Source organism: Quercus robur, chromosome 4 (assembly GCF_932294415.1).
Source record: "Quercus robur chromosome 4, dhQueRobu3.1, whole genome shotgun sequence".
NCBI classification, from domain to species: Eukaryota; Viridiplantae; Streptophyta; class Magnoliopsida; order Fagales; family Fagaceae; genus Quercus; species Quercus robur.
In genome coordinates, this window is record NC_065537.1 from 73,566,842 (window position 1) to 73,594,500 (window position 27,659).

At 36.6% G+C, this 27,659-nt stretch overlaps 3 protein-coding genes across 6 annotated transcripts; 1 reads left to right on the plus strand and 2 right to left on the minus strand.

Annotated features, from left to right (window-relative positions):
* Positions 1 to 2,026: 2,026 nt before the first annotated feature.
* On the minus strand, positions 2,027 to 3,769 carry LOC126722557 (uncharacterized). The gene is made up of 3 exons (XM_050425708.1): positions 3,252 to 3,769; positions 2,716 to 3,023; positions 2,027 to 2,562 (listed from the first exon to the last, which is right to left on the minus strand). Exons 1-3 carry the CDS (start codon positions 3,767 to 3,769, stop codon positions 2,027 to 2,029), a joined length of 1,362 nt encoding a protein of 453 aa, XP_050281665.1.
* Positions 3,770 to 12,237: 8,468 nt separating this feature from the next.
* Positions 12,238 to 16,766, plus strand: LOC126724546 (DNA-directed RNA polymerases IV and V subunit 5B-like). The gene is made up of 4 exons (XM_050429041.1): positions 12,238 to 12,581; positions 14,226 to 14,402; positions 15,571 to 15,684; positions 16,358 to 16,766. Exons 1-4 carry the CDS (start codon positions 12,282 to 12,284, stop codon positions 16,481 to 16,483), a joined length of 717 nt encoding a protein of 238 aa, XP_050284998.1. The 5' UTR covers positions 12,238 to 12,281; the 3' UTR covers positions 16,484 to 16,766.
* Positions 16,767 to 17,813: 1,047 nt separating this feature from the next.
* LOC126723656 (protein LNK2) lies at positions 17,814 to 27,659 on the minus strand. Of its 4 annotated transcripts, none has more exons than XM_050427258.1 (9): positions 27,372 to 27,659; positions 23,358 to 23,697; positions 23,088 to 23,214; positions 22,122 to 22,440; positions 21,930 to 22,019; positions 19,743 to 20,465; positions 19,502 to 19,659; positions 18,222 to 18,626; positions 17,814 to 18,124 (listed from the first exon to the last, which is right to left on the minus strand). In XM_050427258.1, the coding sequence occupies exons 1-8, from the start codon at positions 27,393 to 27,395 to the stop codon at positions 18,260 to 18,262; spliced, it is 2,148 nt and encodes a 715-aa protein (XP_050283215.1). In that variant the 5' UTR covers positions 27,396 to 27,659; the 3' UTR covers positions 17,814 to 18,124; positions 18,222 to 18,259. The 4 variants fall into 4 exon arrangements, with proteins under 4 accessions (XP_050283215.1, XP_050283216.1, XP_050283217.1 ...); XM_050427259.1 differs by having other exon boundaries at positions 17,814 to 18,142; XM_050427260.1 differs by having other exon boundaries at positions 17,814 to 18,626; positions 23,088 to 23,163.

The window sequence follows — 27,659 nt, forward strand, 5'->3', positions numbered from 1 at the left end:
CAAGAAGGGGGGAACATAATGGTATGATTTTAGTCCAGACCTTTACCACAGCCCCAATGTTGTCTCTAGCTATGACTGCTAATGCTGCATTAGATTGGGAAAGAGCTGCATCAACATTCAACTTGATGGTGCCCACAGGAGGCGGCGACCATTTTGCATCATTCTTTTCAGGAGAGGGAGCCTTTAAAAGGGAAAAAAACTCGACAGTATTCGCTGAATTTTGCATTAATTCTCAACCTGGCTGCCTGCAGATCAACGGGACCTTTATGATGGAGAGCCTCATTTCGGATGAACCAAATTTCTTCCACAGTGATTGCCATGTTAAGAGAAACACGCCATAACTCAAGGCCTTGACAGAGGGCAAGGGGAAGGGGTTCTAGGATTGCCTTTATCAAGTCACTAGGACTTTCCAAATGAGCTTCCTCTGATCTGTAACCCCAACAAGCCGAGAACCAGAGTGCTTTGGCAACTTGGCATTTGGAGAAAAGGTGAGAGACCAATTCAATCTCCTGATTACAGAGCACACAACTTGGGTCAGAAATATCCATACGACTCATCAGGTTTTCCCTCGTGGGTAGGGCATTGGCAGCTATTCTCCATAAGAACATTCTTAGCCTTTCCGGCCCTCTAATTTTCCTGATTTTGCTCCAATTCACATCAGTAGTGTCCTGTGCTAGGTAGCTTGACATCAACTCTTTGTATGCAGATTTAACTGAGAAACTCCCTTTGGGGTCAGGAATCCAAATGAGTTTGTCTGGTCTAGGCCTTGACGGGATGGGGATAGACAGAATGGCTTCTGCAAAATTGGGATTGAACAAGCTGTGAACCAAAGATGTTTTCCAAGTGTGGAGCTCATGATCAATAAGATGTGCTACCTTCATTGGCAATTGGGCTGAAGACTCAACCCACGGTGAAGGTATGAAATTATGGACCCAAGGCACCCAAGGGTCCAGCCATATGTCCACAGATTCTCCATCCCCAATTAGGAAACAAGCTCCTTTCTTTACTACTACCCTTGCTCCCTCAATTGCTTTCCAAATTGGAGAAGCATACTTTGTTGCTTCAGCCCGGAGCCAGTCCTCTTTAACCTTGTACTTCGCTCTAAGGATTCTCAAACAGAGACTATCCCTTTTAGACGCCACCATCCAAGCCAACTTGGCCAGTAGAGCAGAGTTGATACTTTTTGATTTTTTGAAGCCTAAGCCTCCAGCACTTCTAGGGCAGCATAGTTTTTCCCAAGCTCTCCAAGCCATAAATCTGCCCTCCCGCTGATTAGGCTTCCACCAAAACCTTCTAGTCATTGAATCCAACTTGTCGCAAACTTTATTTGGAATATTGAAAGTGGACATGGTATATATGGGGATAGTTTGAGCCACAGAGTTAATGAGAGTCTTCCTCCCTGCCCAAGAAAGACATTTGCTTCTCCAACCTGCGAGTTTTGCTTCAAGCTTATCTTGGAGAAAAGCAAAATCCTTTGAAGGTGCTCTAGACAAGAACATCGTGCACCCAGGTAGATTGCTTCCTTCTTTAAGCTTTTTACTTGAAGAATGCTCTTAATCGACCTACACGTATGACTAAGGGTGTGCTTTGAGAAATAAACCCCTGACTTGTTTCTATTAAGGGATTGCCCCGACCATCTACAATATTTCTCCAAAGATTTCACTAAGCTTTCTGCATCCTTGCTAGACGCCTTTGAGAACAAAACAACATCATTAGCATACATGACATGCGAAATGGTTGGGCCACTGATACTTGTCTTGATGCCAGCAACATTTTTAAGCTTAAGCTCATGTTCAATCAGTCTAGATAAGACTTCTTGCCCCAAGATAAACAAATACGGCGACAGAGGGTCGCCTTGCCTCAGCCCCCTGCTCGGCTTAAAACATTCAAATTTTCCCCCATTAACCATCACTTCAAAAGTCACTGATGAAACACAAGCAATGATCCATTTAGTGAAAATTTCATTGAAGCCAAAATGGAGAAGGACAGCTTCCAGAAAATTCCAGTTAACCCTGTCATATGCCTTTTAGAGATCAAGCTTGATGGCCATGAGGCCAGGCTTGGTTTTACGAGTCTTAAAGCTATGGAGAACTTCTTGAACAATGATTTGGTTTTCAGCTATCCATCTGTTTGGGATGAAGGCTGATTGGGTAGGAGAGATCATTTTGTCAAGCAAAGGCCTAATCTTTTCCACCAGGAGCTTTGAGATAACTTTATATACCATATTACACAGGCTTATCGATTTGAAGTGGTTAACAGAGGTCGGGTTTGAGATTTTTGGGATAAGCACAATCAGGGAAGCATTTACCTCTCTAGGCATTGAACCCATGATGAAGAAGGAAGTCACTGCTTTAATCACATCATTTCCCACTGTAGGCCAGAGCTGCTTGTAGAATAGAGCTAGAAAACCATTCGGCCCCGAAGCCTTAAGGTCTTGCATTTGGAAAAGAGCATTTTTTATCTCCTCCGGAATGGGAATACTTTGAAGTATCTCATTTTCTTCCTCTGTTATACACGGCAGAATTAGGTGCTCAAGGTGCTCTGGAAAACAAATATCATCTTCTGTGAACAGATTAATGAAACTATCTCAGAATAAAGTTCTAATTTGATTTGACTCATAGGTCCATGTCCCGTCCTCTTTTTTTATGGCATCAATGTTGTTGCTTCTTCTACGAATAATAGTGGACAAGTGGAAGAACTTTGAGTTTTTGTCACCTAGTTTGAGCCATAACTCTCTGGATTTTTGCCGCCAAATTACTTCACTTCTAAGGAGCCATTCAGAGAGTTCAATTTGTAGGGCATTTTCAACTAACTCATTTTTCGGAGATGGGTGCTTATCTTGAACCTCCTTTATTTTCTTGAGCAGAATATTGATTCTATTCTGGCAGTGGCCGAAAACCTCCTTGTTCCATTTGCGAAGGGCATCTCTGGTGGCACCTTGCTTTTTATACAGCTTAGTAAAATCTGACTCAGCTACATTAGCATTCCAAGTGTTTTCAATGACACCATTGCACCTTTCATCCCTGAGCCAAACCGCTTCAAATCTAAAAGGTCTATAAGCGAAGCTGTCGCTTGGATTTGTGTCAAGGAGGATAGGTGTGTGGTCAGACTTTATCGCTCCTAGATGCAATATGACAGGCTTCGGAAAGGCCAGGCGCCAAGAAATGCTAGCCACTCCCCTATCAAGTCTCCTTTTAATAGCTGCTTTGCCCCATTTGCCTCTGGCCTAAGTAAACTTGTTCCCTGAATACCCAAGGTCCACTGCATTAAATTCGAACATTAACTCTTTGAGATAGTTTTCTCCTGAAGATCCACCTTTGTTGCCTCCAATTTGTTCCTCCTCATTAATGATGAAGTTAAAATCACCAATACATGCCCACGGACCCTGGTGTGATTCAAGCAGAGCAAATAGATTCCCCCAGACTTTCCTCTTCTTTGCTTGGTATGGGGGACCATAGAACCCGATTAGGAGCCATTCAGTGCACTTATCAGTTACTTTGACAGCAATCATATTCTTATCAAATTCCACCCCATTGATAACCAAACCAGTCTTCCACATAATACACAAACCACCTGCACTACCCTTAGCCTCAACAACAATTTTATTATCAAACTTAAGAAAATTTTTAACAAATTCCATACGACTCTCATTTGCTTTGGTTTTAGAGAGGAAAACCACATCAGGTTTTGCCCCTTTTATTTGAGCCCCAAGGGCTCGAACTGTCGAGGCGTGGCAGATGCCCCGACAGTTCCAACCAAGGATCCTCATGGAGAGGTTAGGGGCATGATAAGGCCCGCCTCCTCGGCCATAATATCAGAAGAAGGATTTTCCCAAGCTGTACCAACAGAGCAAGATGAAGGGTAAAAAGCAGAATGTAACTCACCATGATTTTCAGTTTTCCTCCTTTCCTCCAAAATGAAGGATTCCAACCTGGATTCTGGAATGAAGGACACCGTGGCAGGGTCGAAGTAAACAGGTTCCGGACCTTCAACGGCTTTCCTCAATCTCTTGGAGAAATGATCTAACTCCGATCTTGCCACCTTTCTTTTTAGGACATTGGGTTGTGGTTGAGGTGATGGGGGAGGATTGACGGTAGTGATATGGGGTAGAGGGTAGGTAGCAAGTTTATTTCTGGGAGAAGGGATGGAATTTTGGTTTTGAAGCCCTTGGGGAAAAAGGTTCGGATGATCACATTTGACTTGGTTACAGGGTGTGGAAGTTGTTTTTGGGGATTTCAAACTTGGGCTGAATGGTGTGGGAGCCTCAATTGGGCTAGGCTTAGTGGATTTGTTGTATGTAGGACACTCTTGGGTGATAGATGGGCCTTTTTGCTGGACTTGGGCTGCGAGAGCTTTATGGGTGGCCGAATTAAGACCAATTTTGACTGGCGTCAGTAGGATAAGGTTGTGGGCGGTATTATTGTCAATCCTATCTACTTGCTGGGTCGGTAGAGGAATATCCCCAAGTGCCAACTACACCACGTTCTTTCCTAGAATTTCGGCCACATTCCTTGATATGTCCTTGCCCGCCGAATCCACAACGTCTTTGCCACCACCTGAGTAGTTATCACTACTGGGAGAACACGTGTCGATTTTCTGGGGGGGACCATTGGGTTGATTTCTCGGCAACTGATGCTGAAACCCCTCGCCGGACAAGCTTTTGTCACCGGAGTAACAATTTTCACTGGGAATGTGCGAGCTGGCTAGGGCATTGTTGGTCGAAACCATGAGAATTCCCTCAGGAACTTCATCATTTTCTGCTCTAAGCCAAGGCCCTGCAGCCTTAAACCAATGTCCGACCGGGTTTTGGAGTTGAAAAAACTCCGATGAGCAGTTTTTCTGATTGTGCCCAATGATACCACATTGATAGCATAGGTCTGCTATTTTCTCATATTTTAAGCCAATCCACAAATCACATTTATTAGGTCGGGGAAGGAAAATACCTGGGATGAGAGGATAGGATACATCCATTTCAATTCTAACTTTGTGGAATTTTCTCCACGCACCGCCAGCGTCTCCCGTCAAGTCTACTTCCAATACCGTGCCCACTTTGGATCCAATCCTCCTTCGATTTTCTTCAGACCTCCAGAGAGTGGGTAACCCATGAATCAGAACCCAGATAGTGGATGTCGAGAAATCCACTTCCTGCCAAGTTAGATCCGTGCTCCACCGCTTCAGTATCATATGGCCTCCTCTGATTGACCAAGGTCTTTTCACGAACACGTTGCGGAAATCAACTTCGTGGTGGAAAACAAACATGAATACTTCCTTGCTAATCCGTTTGATTTCCATTGGGAAAACAGGTTTCCATTCTTTTGTCGTAACTTCTTTGACCATATTAAAACTAATGGTTTTAGTGGTGATGATTTTGGCTATAAGGGTGAAGTTAGAAGGGATGGATGTTTCTTGGTTTGGAGGGAGCTCTAATCTGATGTCCTAGCAAGAACATTTCTCTGTCTTGGAGATGAGGTCGGCTATCTCCATAGAGTGAGCAAGAGTTGGTGAAGATTGGAAACGGGTTGAGGGTTGTGGTTGTGACCGGAATAGGAAAGTGAAAGGAGGTGACAATGGGGGAAAGGGCAGTGAGACTAGCTCAAGAAAAAGGGAAAAGGGAAAGTTGTACCATAGAAGTACGGAGAGCTGTACCATAGTAGTACGGAGAGATGAGCGTATAGCTAAAAACTGGTATGAGCATAATAATGTAGTACATGAAAGACTAGGACTCTCTCTCTCTCTCAAAATAATGGTATGAGCATAATTTTAAAAACTGGAATGGTCAAAGAATCAAAACTGGGTTTGGTTTCTAGTTGTTACCAAACCAATTTTGGGTTCGATTCTCGATTGAATTGGACAATTCGGTCCAGTTTTTTTAAACGAGGGTATGAGTTCCACTAAGATTTAATGGTATAATGTTGTTCTCAAGTTTTGGAAGTTAACCATCACCTAGAATATCCGACATTCTATTATTTAGATTCTTTTGGGCTTCAATTTCAAGGTTTGACACTATCTCACTGTGCATGTAGCTAATGAACAAAGGAAGATATACCAGTCTACGATCATCCCAACTGTTGACGCAAAGAATGTGCTCAAAATGAACGATTAAACATTAATTTTAATTGTTTATGGACAGAAATAAACCCTCTTAAAAAAAAAATATTAAAAATAAAGAATGATAATAGAACTTGAAGTATATTTTAAAGATATATGAAAAGAATATTTTAACTTATATTTCACGTTCCATTTAATGCTTGAGATCAAGCAATAGCAACAAGCAGATGACAGCCCTGGGTACCATCTGGTTGCTATTGCAGAGGCTGCTCCTTGCATAGAAATCTTGAGCTGACAAAAACTGAGAAGGTGATAATTGCATAGGCAATACTGGCAAAAGGACTTGAATCAATTTGCAGTTTCATACTTAGCTCTTATTAGAGCATCTCCAATAGGAGAGCTAAACACAAATTTCTCTCTACTTTAGAGAGCAAACCCACAAAATATGCTACTGTTCATTCTCCAATGGACTCTCTATATCCGGAATTTTTTTTGGCTCATGAACAGTAGCTCATCAAGTCTGATGGGCTACTGTTCATTCTTCAAATGTTTTTTTTCTATTATAATAATCAAATATTGAATAAAAAAATGTTGAAAGATGTGTAGTTATTAAAAAAAGAATAAATAATGAATGAAGAAATAATATTTAAATGAGATAGAGAATGAGATAAAGAATCTGTTGGAAAGTGTATTTGAAAAAGTGGGTAATTAAAAGGTAAAAGTCATTGTTCATTCTCCAAATAGTACAAAAATTTGCCTAATCTGCTGGAGATGCTCTTAGGCAATCTTTTAAACAGAAACAACTTTACTTGAAGGCCAAATTGTATTCTTACCAAGTTTAGTTGCAGTTTATCTAATCTAAGAGCTATCCCCAATAAGGGTGAAATTTAGCAACAAATATTCTCAAAATGCCTTGTACAGCAAAGAAGCTATACTCAAAATAATTTGAGTATTATTTCTCAAAAAAAAAAATAATAATAATTTGAGTATTAGCTACAGTGAGCTGCTATCTATAGCAGCTCACTGTAGCTTAAAACTTAAAACAAAAACAAAAAAAAATATAAATAAATAATGTGTGGTGTTAAAAAAATAGTATTTTAATGTGTTGATAGTTGTGATTGTTATTTTTTGTGTTGGATATATTATTTTATTGTTTTGTTTATATTATTTTAATGTGTTGAATGTTAAAATAAAACTTTTGATATTGAGTATATTATAAAGTGTGATGTTAAAATAAATAAAATAATATTTTAAGTTGCTAAAAACTATATTTTTTTAGCTTCTTACTGTGAATGCTATAAACAAGTTATACTGTTAAATTATGGTCAATAGATTAATCATGAAACCGTAGTCAGATTAGGGGTCTGTTTGGATTGAGCTTATTGTTACTGAAACTGAAAACTGAAAATTGAAAACTGAAAACACTGTAGCAAAATAATTTTTAAATGTGTAAATAGTACCGTGGGACCCATTTTTAATATTTTTTAATACGTGAACAGTGTCAGCACAGTGCATACACTGTTCATGACAGTAAAATTTGTCTCCCAAAGTCAACAAATGCGGGCCAAAAAAAAAAAAAAGGAGAAAACGCGCTTTGGAGAAAACGCAGACGTGAGACGCAGAGTCCAAACGCCCTCTAGATATGATGCATTAATTCTTAACAGTATAATTTGGACAGGGTCCGGATGAGCCCAATACAGCCCAAATATGGGTAGCCAATCTTAGCTTACCAATCATAAATAGATTGAAGCCCAATCATAAATAGATTTAAGACTCATAAGACATTTGTCCATTACTCTATTTCAATTAAATAATTGACCAAGAAAAAAAAAATATCACAATAAATTGAAAGCTACAGGCTTTGGGATTTCGTAACAAGGGTGTTGATGAGTCAGATCAAGTTTGGTGTCGTATCAAGTGAGTATTTATCGAGTAATTCTTAAGTACTTTTGAAGCATGGAGAATGATGTTCCCTTCTCTCACATTTATAGTAAAGTTTACTCATTAAATTCATGATGGGGTCCACTATGAATGTAAGAGGAAGAAGCATCATTTATCTATGTTCTAGGAGTACCTAAGAATTTTTCATATTTATCACACTTATTAGAGCATTCTCATCAAGAATGCTAAAATGCTAAAAATGTTATTAATAACATCAAACACACAAAAAACAACCTCCATCAAAAATGTTAAATCTTAAAACTTTTAACACCTAGCTATAGTGGGCTGCCATAGATGACAGCTCACTATAGCAAAAATCTCAAAACATAAAAAAAAAAATAATAATAAATAAAAAAATAAATAAAATTTATTAGGTTTCTCTCTCTTTCTCAATAAAATATAATTTCTCTCTCTCCCTCATTTTTTTCTCTCAATCCGATCTCAACTTTCTTCCTTCTCTTTTTCTTTTTTTCTTTTTCTTTTTCTTTCTCTCCAGTGCCTCTCTTCTCCCTCTCTAGGTTCATGGTCGGCATTCTTAAGTTGGCATTGGCTTTCTTGGCTGGAGTTGAGATCGAAGAGGCTGGTCCGTTGGGGTGGTGGTTATTTTTGTGGCTAGGGTGGGTTTTGGGTGTAGAAAACTAATCTAAAGAATGGAAGAAGAAGGGAATGGCGGTGGGTGGTGTTGCTCGATAGGTCTCGCTGGGTTACAGATGGTGGTTTTTTTTTTAACTTAGGTTGCTGGGTAACGGTGGTGGGTTTGTGGTTGGTGTGCTGTGAGTTGAGGCAGAGAGAGGATGAGAGAGAAAAGTGGGTTGGTGTGCCGTGGTGGGTGTGCTGTGTGGTTGGTGTGTCGTGGGTTGGTGTGTTGTGGTTATGCCATAGGTGGTGTTGTGGGTTGAGGCTGGTGGGATGTGTTTTGGTTTGAGGCCGATGGGTGGTGCCGTAGATTTGTGGTGGCTTGGGTGGTGCCATGGGTTTGTGGTGGCTTTATGTGGGTTTGTGGTGGCTTGGGTGGTGAGAATAAAAAAGAATAAAGAATGATAAAAAAATAATATTTTAATGATGTGGTAAAAAAAAATAGAAGTTTTGATGTTAGGTGTATTGAAAAGTGAAGTGTTAAATACTATAAAGTTGGTTTTTTAGATGCTAAATGATAAAAATTTTAAAATCCTTGATATGAGTGCTCTTACTAACTAGTAAATCAATCAAAATCATCCTCCACTTTCCTTCGATTTGGCGGTCATGTATCAAGCGTGTGGTAGTTAACTGGAATTATAATTATATAAAAAATTAGAATTTTAAATCTCATAACATCACAAAAAATCTCAGCCTCATTATGAGCATGCCAGTTATCACACTCTTCTATCCGACTTGAAATTATGTAATCCTTAAATTGAACCACTATGCATTGTTACAAAGTGTGCAAATAAAGTGAAAAACAAAACTAATCAAATCAATTGAAATTATAATTTCATAAATAAATTCAGTCTTTCCCCATCCTCTTTTTGGATAGAGTTTACCTCCAAATTAGGTTGGAAGGAAATTCTTCTAACACATTACATGACCATAGAAACAAGTTTACACATAGATTTTTAGTCATATAATTTATTTAATGAGTCATGTGACTTTTATTTTTAAAAAACTAAATTTAATCTACTTTAACAAAATGTCTTTGGCTCCAATGACATTCTAAGACATTACGGATTTGTTTGGTTGTGTTGTTTAAACAACAGTTTTCGTTATTTAAAAAACACATGTATTTTCATAGCACTTTTTCACTAATACATATTTTCACAATACTCAAACAACGTTACAAAAACAATATTACCAAACTTGGCTCCAATGACATTCCAAGAATGTGCATTCTTAATGTATATGGACTTTTACCAATGAAAAAAAGAATTGGGAAATTAACTCTCTTTAATCATAACACATAGATTATTATAGTCAAACATTAAGAACATTTATATTTAAGAACATTTATATTGGCATCTCCCCATGCACAAAGTGCTTGGGGGTTTGGGGGGAAAGGGTTCGAGCTGCGGGGTTAGCAGCATGTTGTAATTATTTCTCAAAAAAAAAAAAAAAAAATTTTTTTTTTTTTTTTTTTTTTTTGAGAATGAATAATTTTGTTTTCTTGTTAAGATTTGTTATGTCAATGAAAACGCATTAAAACGAATGTTGATCGCCAAACATCAACTGGTGTGGACCACAGTACCCTTATATTGTTTAATAAATTATGGAACGATTCTCGAAAAAACTACCTCTTTTGGAATAAATTTTGTTTTATCAGAACGACTTTTGGTATCCAATCCCTGGTTCAAACACATAGTCGCTACTCGCTTCTTCTTATTCACACTTGCTACACGTTGCAATTCGGAAAAGATATACCAAAAGACATACAGTACATACTACATACTATAAATAAATAAATAAATATAGGAAAAAAAAGAGAGAGATGTAAAAACATTGCTACGTTTGAAATCTAAAAGCTAATCCAATCCTGGATTTAATCCAAACACAGTCCTTACATATATATATTTTTAATTAAATCTTTATAACTGTGAGAGGTATATATATGAGATACATTAGATACCTCATCATCTCTGTTATTGAGATAAAAAAAATACTTGTAAAAAAAATCTAACCTTTTCAAATATCTTTATTTTTAATATATCTATTTTCATATTAGACTTTCACCAGGTAAAATAATTATAGCAAAGAGTCATAGAGTGTGATTATTATTTTTTGACGAAAAAAGTGTAATTGATAGAACTTATGCAATTAGCTTTTAGATTTCAAACGTAGCAATGTTTTTACATCTCTCTCTTTTTTTTCCTATATTTATTTATTTATTTATTTTTTATAGTATGTACCGTAAAAAATGTGTGTTGGGCAAAGGTTTAGCTTAATTAGGCAATTATAACTCAAAATGGGCATTTGCCTTTAGCTACAGATTGAAGATTCATTCTTCGAATGTCAAAAGAATGAGTGAGCTGCTCAATGCAATATTTGACAGCTTTAATTAAAAGTGACAATTGAGAGGAAATTGTGGGGAGATGTCATGCATATAGGGAACTGAGTTTTCCATTGGTTCATGCATTCCAAGCAAATATATAACCCAAGGGAAACCTTCGGGATCCTCCTTTCACTAGAAATCACTCCTCTACCAACCAAACAATTTCTCCCTTACTATCCACTCGGGATTCCACGAGATTGGACCTTGGGTTACAAAGATAATACCTGATTTTGTTGGATTTTTTAATGGTTTTTTGCTGGAAATCTGAACATACACCTTGGTTTTCTCATATGTCAGCCAAGGTTCTCTTCTCAAGGCTTCAAAAAGACACATCAAGATTTTAGGGCCTTAATGTTGATTCTTCTTGCTGCATATCCTCTAGCCCGACCAAAATCCTTCTTCTTACTGCATGTCCTCTGACCTGACTGAGATCCTCTTCTTTTTTCTTTATTATTATTATTATTTCTTTCTTTTCCTTCTTTTTGGGACTTTGGATCTTCAAAGTCCTTCTTAACTTCATGAATTGGACATTCTTTTGTTAAGGCTCATGGTCTTTCCTTACTTTTCATGGATTGAGCTATCATGTAAAATTTTGGTTCTCAACAACAAGGACATACTCTTTCCTTACTTTTCATGGAATGAGCTATCATGTAAAATTTTGGTTCTCAACAACAAGGGCATATTCATTTGGCCTTATAAAGTAAAGATTCTTTGGCTTTCTTCAACTAATAATCAGTTATAGCCTTGTTAGTGTTCCGCATTTATTTTTTTTCCTTCTTCTACCAGCAATCTATCCATGGATGTGGAACAACGGTAGAGGAGAAAGAGATAGAGAGAGAAACATAGAGAGAGTAAAAAATAACACTTTTTTTGTTTAGAGATAGATATAAAATATAATAAATGAGAGATAATTAATGAGATCCTAATCAGAATATTAGCATTAATGAGAGTTTTTTTTTTTTTTTTTTTACCGTTAGATCTACTTAAATCTAATGGTTTAAAAAATGTGTAACTCTAACTAGGTATAATTTGAACCCATCTTTTATATATGTATATATATATATATATATAAACTTTTTCACCTAGGAAAAAAACAAAGAAAATATTCCTTCATTCCAAACAAGCAGGGAAAGAGTTGTGAAAGGTGAGGCCCACAAAGCCCAGCTGTCAAGAAAACCAAGCGAGTCTCAAATTTAACCAGTGGTACCTTTCACTCACTCCTCTCTTCTTCTATTCCCTCCAACAAACACAGAGAGAGAGAGAGAGAGAGAATATGGCTGAGAATGGTACCAACGGCGATTGCGGCGTCGTTGGCAGCGGCGGAAGAGGAGGAGGAGGAGGAGGAGGGAGAGAAGATTGCATAACGAGCCACGTGGATGAAGGGAGCGCGGAGAGCCACAGGTACTACCTGTCGCGGCGCACCGTTTGGGAAATGCTGAGAGACCGAGGCTACGTCGTGCCTGACTTGGAGCTCGCTCGCTCTCTCGCCGAGTTCCGCTCCGTCTTCGGCGATAAACCTGACCTCCTCCGCCTCCGCATTACTGTCTCTCACTCCTCCAATCCCTACAATCGGGTATTCATTCACAAACTCTCTCTCTCTCTCTCTCTCGCTCTGTATATATGTATGTATGAATGTATGTGTATTGATGAAGATGTTGTTGGTTAAGTTTTGTTTGGTTGCGGAGATAATACAGAGAGGGAGAGAGAGAGAAAGGAAGCAGTTTTCTGTTTTGTTTTTGGATTTTGGGAGCTAATGCTGCATTATTTTTGCTTGTCTAAGTTTTGTTTGGTTTTCGGGAAAACAGAGATGAGAAAAAGTAGAAATTTTGATGAAGATGTTGTTGGTTAAGTTTTTTTTGGTTTCGGAGATAACACAGAGAGAGACAGAGAGAGAGGAAGCGTTTTTCTGTTTTGTTTTTGGATTTTCGGAGCTAATGCTGCATTTTTTTTTTTTTTTTTTGCTTGGCTAAGTTTTGTTTGGTTGCCGGAAAAACAGAGATGAGAAAAAAAAAAAAATTAATGAAGATGTTGTTGGTTAATTTTTGTTTGGTTGTGGAGGGAACACGGAGAGAGAAAAGGATGCATGTTTCTTTTGTTTAACCATTGTTTGGTTGTGGAGAGAACAGGGGATGAGGAAAAAAAAAAGATACTTTTTTTTTTTTTTCAGATTTCTTTTTTTGTCTAAGCTCTGTACGATAAAATTGATATTTATGCTCATTTTCTTTGTTTCTAGTCTTTTTTAGTTGTCTAGAAACGAGGAATTCTTATTTTGTTTATACATTGTTTGGTTATCGAGTAAACAGGGAAGAGAAGAAAGTAAACGTTTTTCTTTCTTGATTTGGATGATATTTCTGCCTTCTTTTCCTTAAGCTCTGTTTGGTTGTCTTTGGTTGTCGAGAAAACAGAGAATATAAAAAAAGAAAGCATTGTCTTTTTGCTTTGGGTGATATTTGTGTCATTGTGTGTGTTTTTCCCCCATTCGGTTAAGTTTTGTTTGTTCACTGGGAAAACAGAGATGAAAAAAAAAGGGGGGGGGGGGGGGAAGGGAAACTTTTACTATTACTACTACTAGTAGTATGAAATTCCAAAGAAATGGATTTTGTTCCTATGATACCCCAGAACACAAATCTTCAACTGTAATTTATACAATCAATAGATTGGAACTCTTTTTTTTTTTGGGTGATATGTGTGTTTTCCACGCTTTTGGTTAAGTTTTGTTTGCTTACCGGGAAAACAGAGATGAAAAAAAAGGGGAAACTTTTACTACTACTACTAGTTCGGAATTCCAAAAGTAATTGATTTTGTTCCTATGATACCCCAGAACACAAAACTTCACTTAGAATTTATACAATTAAAAGATTGGAACCATTTGATTGGTTGATGGAAATGGAAGTATTAATTGTGAATGTGACAATGTCAGAACAGAAGATATTGTATTCCAATGGTGCTTTTGTTAATCTGTAATTACATCATCAAATAACCAAAAAATTATCAATCTGCCAATTATTTAGATCACTTCTGGTAAGTTAAAAACTTTTGAGTAATATTAATATCTCAATTCTTTCATAAAAAGGTTTTTTCTTCCTCGTTTCTTTGTATTGTATGCTTCCCATTGTGAAAGATCTAATTTTGTGTACTGCCTATTAGATAAAGTTTACTATGAAAGTCCTTGATGAGGCTCATTTTGCAGTAGCATAACTTAATATTTGCTTTGTAGATGATGGTTATCTTCTGTGGAACCGAGGAAATCAGAACAGCGTCAGTTCGTAACCTTTATGCTCAGATCATGAGCACAGAACATCTGAAGGGGCTAATTCTTATTCGTGAGAGTAAGATTAACCATTTTGCTCGAAAAGGACTGGAAAAATATCCGTACAAAGTTGAGGTTTTCCAAGTAAGTTCCAAATTTTAACATTTCATGCTCTACTCTTGCTCAAGAGGTTTCATTCCTTACTTGTTTGCTAGCAAATAACAAGCAAATTGTTGACAGGATTTCATTCTTTACTGCTATGGTTATACCTGCTCTTGAGTGTTATTCTGCATGAATATTTCCTTTCTCTTGAGGTCATTCAGTAGTTGCATATCAAAATTAATGTTGCAGCATTCTAGGTCATAGATTGGAAATGCAGATAATAGTCATTTTGAGAAGATAGAGCTTAATGAGTATGATTGAATAAGCGGTTTGTATATCAGATAATAGTTTATTTATTTATTTTTTAAAAAAATAAGTAATTTACTTTATTAAAGGAAAAGACTTCCTCATATATGTAGTTTTTTTTTAACAAGTAGTTTAATCTATTTGAAGGAAGAGACTACCTCATATATATAAGTGATACACTCTTAGTCTAAAGAATAATTTAAAAGAATTATAAGCAAATGAGAGAGATTCATTGAACTCTCCACTGGATTTATAGGTTGTAGAATCAAAGCTGTAGAGAGAAAATGAATGACCTCTTTTGGCACTTTGTCAGCTACAATGATAGCTTATCTGCTAGAGAGATGTATATAGTTAATAGTTTAATTGTGTCTGAATGATAACCACAAAGACAACATAAATTGTTTTCAACTATAGCTGGTGGTGTTAGGGATGACTGATTGGATGATTGATCCGAGTGTTTTAAAGAGAAAGCAGGGAAAATGTAAAGAGATTATTTAGATTGATAGAAGTGATGAGGGGGTCCATGATCAAGATTATTATGTAGCATAATATGGAGGTCCTAAGATAATTTTTTCATCACCAATACTAAAATGTAGTGTGTATATTTTATATTTTCATATTCCATTGGTTTGACTATGAAAGAAGGATACTTTGAAATTCCTTTCTACTAGCATCGATATGGGTCCTTTGAGAGTATAGAAAAAAGGTAGGAGTACAAATCTGGTAGTTGTAACGGATTCCTCCCCTGTGTTGTTCATACAAATTTGAATTCTGATATAATGACATGTAATCTATCTCTTGTTTATTTATTTTTATTACTTATGGCTTAACATCTATTCCGCTTTCAGCTCTATTTTTGTTTTGTTTTGTTTTTAACACCACACTATGACTTGTTTGCCTTCAGATTACTGACTTGTTGGTTAATATTACAAAACACATTTTGATGCCAAAACATGAGATACTGAATGCTGAAGGAAAACAAAGGCTGTTAAGTCAGTACAAAGTGAAAGATACACAGGTAATTATATGTTTCGAACGCACCCTTAACAAGGATAGTGACTGACAAGAAGAGAGACCGATTCTCTTTTATCAGTTAATTAATATATACATTTTTTATGGTGCATATTGCAATCATATTACCGTTATGATTGCATATGTTGATGTCACGTGTGTTGATCTTCACCTAGATGGTATTTTATTCAGGTCAATTAGGACATGCTTAATCTTCATTTTTAATTTATCTAAGTCTGCACCTAATTAATGGTTACCAATAGGGTAAAAGAGAAAAATAAATTTTGAGAAAGTGGTCTTGGATACTTCAATTAATCCATTTATTGAAGGAACTTCAGAGTTCCAATTAATCCATTAATTTATGAGGCATTTCATTTGGAGGTAAAAGTGGGATTGTGATTTAAGGTTCTAAGGTATGGAAAAGAGTTTTGTTTTGTCTAATAAATTTAGAATTATGCTATGCTAATGCAATCAATATGCCAAATGCTGCTTGAGTGTTGAATAAAAGCCAATAATGAACCTATCTTTTCCATGAGGAATTACAAATTTGATTTTTTTTTCTTTTTGTATTATTCATAAAAGTGGGTTGAATCTTCATTCTTTATCCACGTAATAACTTTAAATGATTGATCAAATTAAATTGTTTCACATTAAGTTACTCAATCTTAATTGTTTTCCAGCTACCTCGGATGCTAGAAACTGACCCTGTTGCACGATACTATGGGCTGGAGAAGGGGCAAGTGGTAAAAGTTACTTATAGTGGCGAATTTATTGATTCACTCGAAACTTACCGTGCTGTTCTGTGATGCCTCTACTAGAAGATTGTGACTCCTGCATTGATAACATGCTAAAGTTATTATTAGATAGAGAATTAGGATTGCATTTCATTAGGCCTACATTTATTTTGTCTACAAGTTTACAATGGCACCGTCACATGGAAACAATTTGTATAGTTGACTAGTTTGCATATTACAGGTTTAAAATGGCATAGGAATTTTTAAATTTGACTTACCCAAAATAGAAAAAAAGGGTACCATTGAATTGATGTCTTATGATGAAGTTTTGTGTGGCACCATGCTTATCTGCTTATATGTGTCTTTTATGAATTTTTTTAACCTTGCTTAGCTGAAAATTGAAAAAACATGATCACCGGAGTCGGTGCAGGTGAGTCCTAAAGTATGCTATTGTTGTTAGAAGGGTTGGTCTTGCATATCAATGTTGTGTTTACAAAAAATGTGGTTAGATGGCAGGGAATAGTTTTTGGATTTGCATTTGTTGTGCAATTTTACAAGATCTCTACCCACAGAAGTGCATCAGCATTATCCATAGTGTCTAGAGGCATCTGAGAGAGCAAGTGAAGTGATGTTTCACTGGCACAAACCTCTACGAAAGGAATTTCCAAGCACCCTTGCATTGAAGCCAAGAAAACTCACAAATCCAATGACAAATGTCACACCAGAAAGGTAGGAACTATATAAACTGGAGGTCTGGAAGGATGATAGTTACAATCGTCTGCAAATTCCAGTACTAATGGTTTACCTTACTCAGATTTAAAACTTGTAGTCCATTTGGATTGAGAGGGAAGGAGAGAGAGTAGAGTAGAGCAGTGTAAATTTGACCCAAAATTAGTCTATTTTCAGCTAACTCTACTCTACTCCCCTTTCCTCCCCTTCCTTCCCCCCTCCATCCAAACAGCCCTTTAAATCATTCAACTTGTTCCTCAGTTGGACAGAGTACACACAAACATTGTGCCTTGCATTACCAATGTTTTGATAATATGATTCATCACCCACATTCATAGATCAAGCATCAAGTAAACTCCTTAGGTGATGTGAATGTCTCTTGTTATGAATTTATAGATGGAAAGCACGAGCAATGGTTAATGCAAGAAAGAGGAGGATTGGTGTTAAATAAGCAAAGATAGAGATAAATATTTCATTTCTGAAAATATATTCAGTTACATAGGAGCTTTTCTCCCAGGTGTTAGCTCTTTGGTGAGCAATGGTAATTCCAAAAACAGTTGCCAAGTTGCTCAAAGAACAAGACTATGATCATCTTATTCAAATTTGTATAATATAAATAGTGATTGATATCAAGATCTTATTACCAGAGTCTCTTCAATATACTAGACTGAGCTTCATAATGAACTGCATCTGTTATAATTCAGAATAATGTAATTACCAGCCAAACTCAGACTTGGCATATACGTATCTGCCATGACTTATTGACATTAAGTAGCTTCAATTTTCACACATCAGACATTACATATTGAAACGCATATCACCATAAGTGTTATATGGATACAGAAAAATCAATCTTCAGACAATAGATAAATAGCTATATGTTGAACATAATACTTGAAGCATGCATCCATGTAACTTTCTTGGATCTTCCACAATAATGATGCTTGAGGCTCCTTGACCCACTCTTGATAAAGATCCAGTAGGCTGACAATATAAGAAAAACTACCACTACCAGTAAATCCATATAATCATGTGTGGAAAGCATATTAAAAGGAATGGAAGAGATAAAGGAATGAATTACCCTTATATAATTCTGGAAAAAAAAAAAAATAACCCCATTCATTTAGAGGCTTCAACATCCCTAGCTCCACCATCTGCAGGCTCATTGTTTGAAGCGTTCTCTGAAGTGTCCATGCAAGGACTGTTTTTAAACTGATCGACATGTTGGGGCTCAGGCAACGGGTAAGAATTCTTAGGTCCTTGGTGAGGTAAGTTTTGTTTACTTTTTGAACTCTCTGGCAAGCATCCCATTGTCAAATTCAATGAACCTACTACTTTGTGTTCACATGGGAGCTTTGTAGAAATAGGTGATTCAGGAGTATCAGAAAGTTTTCCTGGTAACTCCAGAGGCCTATGGAAGAGCAAATGAGCCACAGTTCGGTCTATGGGATTGGTCTGTGTTTCTATATCAGGCATCCCTGGATTCCTGCAATACCATATGGTTCAAGTATGAAAACTAATTGAAAGTAGATCATCCAACACAGAGGTTGCAACTGCACCATGACTTAAAACATGATGATACTGTTAAAGCATCAATCTAATAGCTAAACTTGTAGGTGGGGAGACCCAAATAGTAACTGAATTTATATGAACGTCCAACCTAATAAGCAATATGGGATTTTTTGTCTAACACTATTTCCCATGTACAGACCTAAAAAATTTAGAAGAAATCCAAAACAGCAAAATGCTCTCAAGCAGCTCAACCGAAACAATATACATAAGAAATCTAACCAAAGATGCAAATCACAAGGAGTCCAACAACAAACACAGCACTCTGAACTGTTTTATTGTATCCAATTCAAAAACTTAAGTTAATAGGTGGAGAGACTCAACTAGTGCATAAGCCTATACAAGGTCCACACGTGACCAACATGGGGCTTTTTCTATAAAAATACTTTTTCTGCACTCACAACACATACTCACACACATGACATGAATTCTCAACTGTAAATAAATAATGTGACTATGAAAAGATATGAAAAGGTGTATGGGTGAAGAACCACAGGATGCAAATCATAGAGCCAATTATTGAATTCATTAAATCATTTGTTTCAGAAGATTCGTGATATACAGTTTCTCTCATTCAACTGCAACATATAGATTTTTCAAAGCCAAGTCACCATTTACATCTGCCAATTTTTTGCAGCAGAAATTTTCACTAAATTAAGTTGTTACATTAGTAATATGTAATTTTTGAGATAGAAATTAATGAAAGTTACATGACCTATTTCCTGTGTGGCAAAAGAAAGATGAGGTGTCCAATTTGAAGATAGAGACTGATAATTGTATTGGTGTACTAACCTATTACGGTTATTGATATCTTCTTGACCCACGACTTCATGTTCATCCCTGCTACTTTTGTTGGTACTGAATGTATCACCAGCATATTGCCTTTGCATTGCGCTTTGAGCCAAACGGAACAAGCTATCCCGTATACAGAGTCTTAATTTCATGTCCAACTGTAGCAAAATGTTGGCATTGTAAGTTTATAACTAGTCAACTTACTTTATGAGGAAACTAATCCACACAAAGTCAAGCATACCTTTGAAATAACATCTTGAAGCCTAAAAAGTACTGTTTCCTCTGCTGAATAATCATCAACTGCCACAGAGACTGTATTGGAATCATCTTGTTCTAAAGGAGAGTTTGGATCCAGAGCAGGAAAATTGCTTATATCTTCAACTTCAAGATCAGCTCCCTCAAAGGGCAGAGTTTGACTTTCTTGAGTAGACTTTTGGGTGATAGAATGATTTACAGAAGGGGCTTGATGATTGAATTGTTGCTGCTGTTTCTGAATGGCAAGCATTGCCTGCATTTGTTGCCGCCTCCTTAGTTTTTCAATTTTTTCCTGAGGTGTCATGATCAGAGGTTTCACATGGGCATTCACTGACTTGCTTATGGGGTTTGCTCCCCCTGGAGAACCTTCATAACCAGGAAGCAAAGGTTGATGCTTACGCTCGGCAGACTGAACATGGGAAAGCATAGGCATGGCAGGATATGGATTTGTGAGATTCCCATAGGCTGATGGAGCCACAAATAGATTGGTCATGTGCTGGTATTGCAAAGACTCAGGTCCTGGAAGCTGCCTCTGATGACTGAGCATTGAAGAGGGAGGAGACTGTAGCATGGAGGGAGCCAATTGGTTCTCAAATTGTCTAGATGGGTTTCCTGATGGAGACCAAGTATCATACAAATGTGGTAATGCCTTGACCTTGCTCTTCTCTGGCTTTCTCCGAGATTTCAACAGTTTTTTTTGCCTAGTAGCCTGTACATATGAACAAGAAACTAATGGTTGGTGGACAATTTGGGGATTAAAGGAATACAAATTGGAAAATTGCTCTGAGTAATGCGATTGTGCATACACCTATAGTCATCATAATATAATAATGGCACGCACAACAGAGAAAAACACAAAATACATGCACGTTAGAGCAAACACAATTGTTGTACATTAGGAATATAGCTACCACCGATGGAAAGAATTAGTTTGAGCCAACAAAAAACATATCCAATATGGGGAGATTACACAGTAAACAGCACCAGATGTTCCTTTGATACTTATCAATAGCTTTTCCAGTTGTAACAAGTTAACCAAATGATGACTTCAGGTACTTCACATCGTGAACATCATGCACTTAGCAAGCCAAGTCTAGGTTGTTTTACATCAGAATTAGTTGTCTACCTGCAACTTTATCTAAGCAAATATCTAAGTCCTCCCACAGAACTAATCAGGTAACAATTGTTTTTCCAATGTTTAAGATCATTATATGACACACATGGCTGAAGCTATATAAGATGCACATATTCCAACTAAATAGGAACTCTGAGCCTATAGTCATCATAAAAGAACTCCATTTAATATCAGCACAATATTGGATAATACATCAGTATAAAATTGTAGCACAAAGGATACGATTATTTTCAGTTAGAAGCATAAGTTTCAATAAATCATAAGCCTGACTACTATACATTGCCAAGTGTAAAGTGGCAGCTACATTCTCTCTGGAACAATTGAAGGCATTGCAGTGCTTTTTTTTTTTTTCCTTTTTTTTTTAAAAAAAATTATCAATAAGTTATATACGCATCTAGTGGGTCTTGAACTCTTGACCTCACCTTCCACCTTGTACTTATATGGCGAGGAGCTGCAATTTCAGCTGAAGGTTTTGAGGACACTTCTGCACCCTAAATTCTTAGAGACATGAAATGGCATAGGTAATTAATTTTGGGAGTGTCTAACAAGTCAGACTGCCATCTAACAAGACTGGTTCCTAAAATTTTACCGCTTCAGGTTTCCAGGCAATTCTGGCATGAGATGAGCCTACCAGCCCTACCCAAAGCTACCCCAATTTTATATTTCACTTTGCTTAAGCTTTTGGTTCCAGCCAATTATTATTCACACAAAGAAAAAGGTACATATGAGCAAAAAACTAACAAAATATCCACAAATGACAAAATAAGTAATGGTATTTTGTCGTCCATTGCAGGTCTGTGTTTTATGTTTGGTATTTTCAACTTGAAAATATTAAAGTTTGACAACAAAATGGTTCTAATAAAAGGAATACTGTTTGTCTATCATCAGCTGGCACTGTTTTTGTAGACCACCCTATGAGAATATTATTTGAGCTGTAATCTTCAATGCAGATTGCAGACACCATAAATGAGGGATAAGTCACTAGGTATTAAGTATTATACTATTATGAAGTTGAATGGAGAGTGTAAAAGAATGTACCTTATCTGTAAACGCATTGGTGGTCACAACATTTTCAGCAGCTGGGTGAAAGGTCACCGCAGAGGTTTTCCCCACCATGTCCATATCCATCTGCAAGAGAAACAAATATGATGTGATTTTTGTGTTCCACTTGTTTAAGTGAAAACCATAATGCTATTGGGATTGATTGCACTGCAAATTATCTCGTAATACCTGTTCCTTCGCCATAGTATTAATTTTGTCTCCAGCACATTCTACGTGATCTAAGATTGCATGTGCATTCTGCATACCATGAAGTGCAGGATCTTTGAGTTTCCCATAGCCAATGCTAAATGGCTGGTCATCATCTTGTTGCATATACTCTGTTTTGATTTCCATTTTCTCGGATGCATTTCTTAGTTCTCCTGACCCCAAATTTGGTGAGCCCATGGATATTGGAAATGTTTTTACCGGGCTGTTAACATCTTTAGAAGAAGGCCATAGCTCATCATCATTACCAAGACTTGCATGGCCAAAAATTGGGTCATCATTGCTGTATGATCATCACTTGTGAGGATATTGAGTCAGATGGATACCATAATATTGAGAGAAAGGAGGAGAAAACAAGGAAAATAAGTTAAGGAATATTACAGTAATAAAGGGACATAGAGACTCTTCAGAGTTAATTAAGCTCACCATGCTCTTCTATCAAATTTTTAATTGACCCATTTCACTTTTAGCTTAAGACATTATGTTACAAACTCCAAAAAAACAGATCACAACAATTCTAAAATTGAAAAGGCAAAAGGCTAATCAATCAGAAAAACTCCTAACACCACTTCCAATTATGAAAGAAAAAAACATAAAGCAAAGCTCAAAAAATTGCCAAATCAGTTCCTAAATTTAAATTTTATTGTCTCATTAGTAAGGGTAAAGAACTTGGACAGTTTAAGGGAAAATGGTGGGCCCATGATATTTGGAAGAAAATCATGTTTTGGAAGAAATTATCAGGTATCTCGAGTAGCATAAGTTCTCTGCAGCATGCATATTTGTCAAATTCTGAAAAGGAGAAAAGAGAATAAAAGGAATTTTTTTTATTTAATTATATGAGCGCATGGCTACCAAGAATATATTGCAGGATGTTGTCAAGACTAAGCTTCATTACTATATAGAGAGAAAGATACAGCTATCTTCAAGTACCTGAAAATTCGGTCAAGATCATCAAAGCTTCCAATGTTAGCCCAGCCATAGTCAACCAAATCGCCTTGCTCTTTACCTTCATCAGTATTTTCAAAAATTTCAGCATCTTTGTCCAGTTGATCTGTCTCTGCTTTCAATAAATATCACATAAAATGAGTAAATCAAATAAGAAATCTTGCCCCTTCTATCAGTCAGTGCACACACATACAACACAAAAATATGCATATATATAGACATGCAATTCATTCCAATGACTGGTATTTTCAGCACCTCTTGTTGAATTATATGTGCTAATTTCAGTTAAATTGTTAGATACTCCGGTACCCATGGAATCCTGTTCAGCTTTGACAGCATTAGATAAAGACAAATCAGGCCATGAGTCCATGCCAAATCCAGAAGTAGAAATCTCTCCATTGGTTTCAAGGTTGGAACTGCTCTCTAGCTTTATGCCATGCAAGTGAGTTTTAGCCCCAGCTGTCCTCTGCTCAGTAGGCTTGTTGGTAGCAGCTTCTTGGGTCCATTCCTTCTTGCGATAATCTTCACTAGCCTCAGGATAAGGCACAATATGGTCACCACTCTCATCAGCCTCACCCCATATTATGTTCACAAGCTGAAATTTTAAGTGTAAAGCATCACCATGACAAGTGAGAATAGCAATGTTATCTAACCAGATAAAATATCTTTGAGCAGTTGATGGTATAAATTCTTGAAAACTAAACAAAAACTTATAACAACCCAGCAAAACTTACTGATGTGTTTGTGAAAGCAAAAAAGTATGAATTAAAATCAGAGCATAGATATCCAGTAGGACACAAAGTATAGTAACAATAATACACAAGTTTGCATGTACACATAATACTGGGGGAGAGAGAGAGAGAGAGAGAGAGATTCAGTAAGGGGAAATATCTGAAAAGGTTTCAACAACAAAATCAACGAAATCTAAATCTAGCCCTTCACTACCAGGGAGGTCTTCAAGTTACCTTTTCCCCTGCTATTCCCTTTTTTTCAAAGCCCAAAAACAAATGGATCCAACTAGATCATCTTCCTTCTTTTGCATCTTTATTTATTGAAACTATTGATGAAAATGAGAGTCTTAAGTAATTGAAAACCCTATCAACCTTATTTTTTGTCCCAGATGTTTTCAGATCTTGTCAAGAAGCATTGAAAAAAAGGTTGTAAATTACTCCAACCTCCCTTAACATTTTAAAAGATGATACCCCTTGCCCCCAAACTATGGACAAAATGACATGCCTCCCACTCTGAGGTTTGTATAAATGCAACAAATAAGTTTATGTTCGACTTTCCTAACAAAAAAAATCCATCTAAAAAAATTCTATTAATCTGTACAAGCCTCAAGGGGGAGATTGTCAATTTTTCCTACTTTCGAGACTTTAATAACAAAATTTTCCCTTGAACTGTGTAACCCCTACTTGCTTGACTTTCTCACTTTCTCCACCACTTTGGGTCCTGACGCTGGACCGTAAAGCTGCAAGTAGAAAGAATAAGCCACACCATTGGGCCCTTTCGGTCTAGCGTATGACTTTGTTTGAAGTCTTCTTCCAGCATTGAGACTTGATCGAGAAGGCTTGGGCAATTTTTTATTCCAATCATTTCGCTTTCTTTCTACTCGCCTGCCTACTATACTATACTCCTCTTGTCATGTCCCCCAAATACACAATTCGCATCTCCACATGGAATCTCTCAACACAATAATATACATTGTCTCGCTGTCTTCAACAGAATGGGCAAAATAACATTGTCAATCTTGCGATCCATTGCCTTATCAAGTAAGATCAGTCCAAGCTCTCCGGCTTACCCTGAATAGTATGTATTCTTTTGGGTTCATAATACATACCTCAAGGAGGAAAGTGTCATTTTTTTGATAATTAGGGTAGGATTTTTTTGAATGGAATATTAAGTTAGGATAATCACAGTATTAGAAGGAATGGGCTTATCTTTTGTATTTATAGAAACCTCAAGGGGGAATGTCATTTATACAAATGTTTGGGGGGATATTTTCATTTTGATAAACCTTTTGATAATTTGATAATTGGGGGAGGGAGGATTTGAACCTAGGATGTCTCCTTTGGAAAGACCAAGAGGTGCCAACCAATTGAGCTAGAAGGCTCTCGGTAGTCATTTCAATAAACCTCAAGGGAGGTTGGTGTAATTTACCAAAAAAAAAAAAAAAAAAACGTGAATCTTTAATTACAATAATAACTTAGAAGACCATCCTTGAATGGCCTTCCCTTCAAAACCTAATCATGAATCTTTTTTCTTTTTTTTTGGGTGGTTTTTTTTTTTTGGGGGTGGGGGGAAGTGGGGGGGAGGGAGGAAGGGGAGTGCGAAACAGTAATGATGATGTATCTGATTAAAATAGAACAGGACAAAAGGGTCCTTGTACAAAATCTACGAGGTACTAACAAGAAGTGGCGCAAAACAGATACGTAGTTACCACCTGTAAAATCACTTCCATTCCTATAAAAAAAATATTTCCATTACAGACCAACTACAACAAAGCCAAAAAGTTTTGTTTCCACTAAATCCCTCTGTTGGGATGATCCCCTCCCTCAGTAACAGGCATTCAAAATCCAACAAAGGGAAGATGGAAAATCCATCAAATCAGCTATTGTGCTACAACAGAGAAAGAAACCTGAACTGAAAGCATGGTAAAAAAAAAAATTGGTGATCAACTGATTCCTCTTGCCCTCTGCGTATCAAACATCTCTTATTAATAATCCCCAGAATATGTTATGAGTGGCCAAAACCTTATCCAATTCCTCTGATTATCAAAAAGTCAACCTTCAACAAACAGAAGCACACTCCATATCAAACAAGCCAAAAAGGATGCACCAAAACGACTCACAAATGCAACAGGAAAAGTTTTAATGGTGGAAACTCAATATATCCCATATCTATATTAACCAAAACCCTCATTTGGGCCATAATCTGACACCACAGAAAACACTATCTTGATATTTTCTCTGAAACCAAGATGACTAAACAACTCCAGTCACCCCCCTTCAGCAGATAGCCACTTGATGATTACTACTTATTCACTATTAAACCATAAGAATCTAGCAATTAAAAACGTAGTGCGGTTGATCCGTGCACTACATTTTCTTGAAAAGACAACATAAACAGGGTCCCCTTCATCTCATCTTCCTTTTTCTTTACAGGACAATGGGACTCACGTGAAACTCATATCCTGATGAAGGTGGGATCTGACGCCAAGCCTCTGCTTGAAGAAGCCGCAGACTTCACTAGCAAGCTACCCAGCACCTTTTCAGTCTCATATTTTTCACATTTCTGTCTAAACCTTAACCAAAATATTATTCTTTCAGCTAAATCATAAAAATCCAAAGATCAAAATCTCCTATATGACTCCACTTAGAGCAATATTTCATATTGGAATATCACTTTCAGAAATTCGCCCAATTCTTGTTTCTTCATTCATGTTGCTTTCACTCCATGAAAAGAACACTTCCCTGCACCATACAAACTAACTTCAACCCCTATTCTTTTCATATAGAAATACCATTTAAACCTAAAACAAACTCATGGCCACTTCAAACTCAAGTGAAATTGCGATTCAATTTCCAACAGAGAGACACTAGTTTAGCTTCAAGTTTTCCATGATTGCCTATAACTTTGAAGTGTAACCCACATTCAGTCTGTTCTAAAATCCATAGATTATGACACTATTCTCTCTCTATTTATATTGTCCTTGATAAGTAAAAAAAATTTGGTGAACATCCAAATGGATTAAAAATAAACAACTATATATAAAGAAAATTTTAAAAATGATACAACCATACCAAAGAAGGTATTCAAATCATATGGAACATTTTTCTACTCATCTAAGTCTCTTCAGCAAAAAGTGAGCTTCAAAGTAGTACATACTACACTCTACACAGCCATGTGCTTTTGAGCTAACAAAATCAAAACATATTTCTGTATTCTATTCCCATATCAAAGATCCTTCAAAGCACCATGAAAATTCATAAATTAAGCTGGAAAAAATAAAAAGAAAAAAAGAAAAGAAAAGAAAGAAAACACACCACAATAAGAACACAGCAATCTAAACAGTACCCAGAAAGCAAGTTCACATCTTAACCTCAAATCCTCATACATATAATCATTCTGACAACTACATCCCACCAAACTAAGACTACCAAACTTTAATCATATACATAAACAAACAAATTCAATTCAACAAAAATTGAAGTACAAAATTTTCAAACTTTTCCATTCAAAAAAGAAAAAAAAAAAAGGGTTACATACCTCTTCTTCGTTCCAATCAAACATTGCTGAAAACCCCAGAAAAACTCTCTAAGCCAAAAGCCAATTCATAGCCACTCAAGTAGATTGTCTTGCACATCGCCAAAAAAAAACAACCCACAAATTTTTTTTTTTTTTTTTCACAGATAAAGCTTCAAACTTTAGTACAAAACAACATGGAAATCCAACAGGAACCTCACTGTTTAAAAAAAATGCAAAACAAAAACAAAAACTTGGTTTTTTTTGTTCTTTTTTCTTCTTCTGGTTTGTACTTTAGTTTTTTTGTTAACG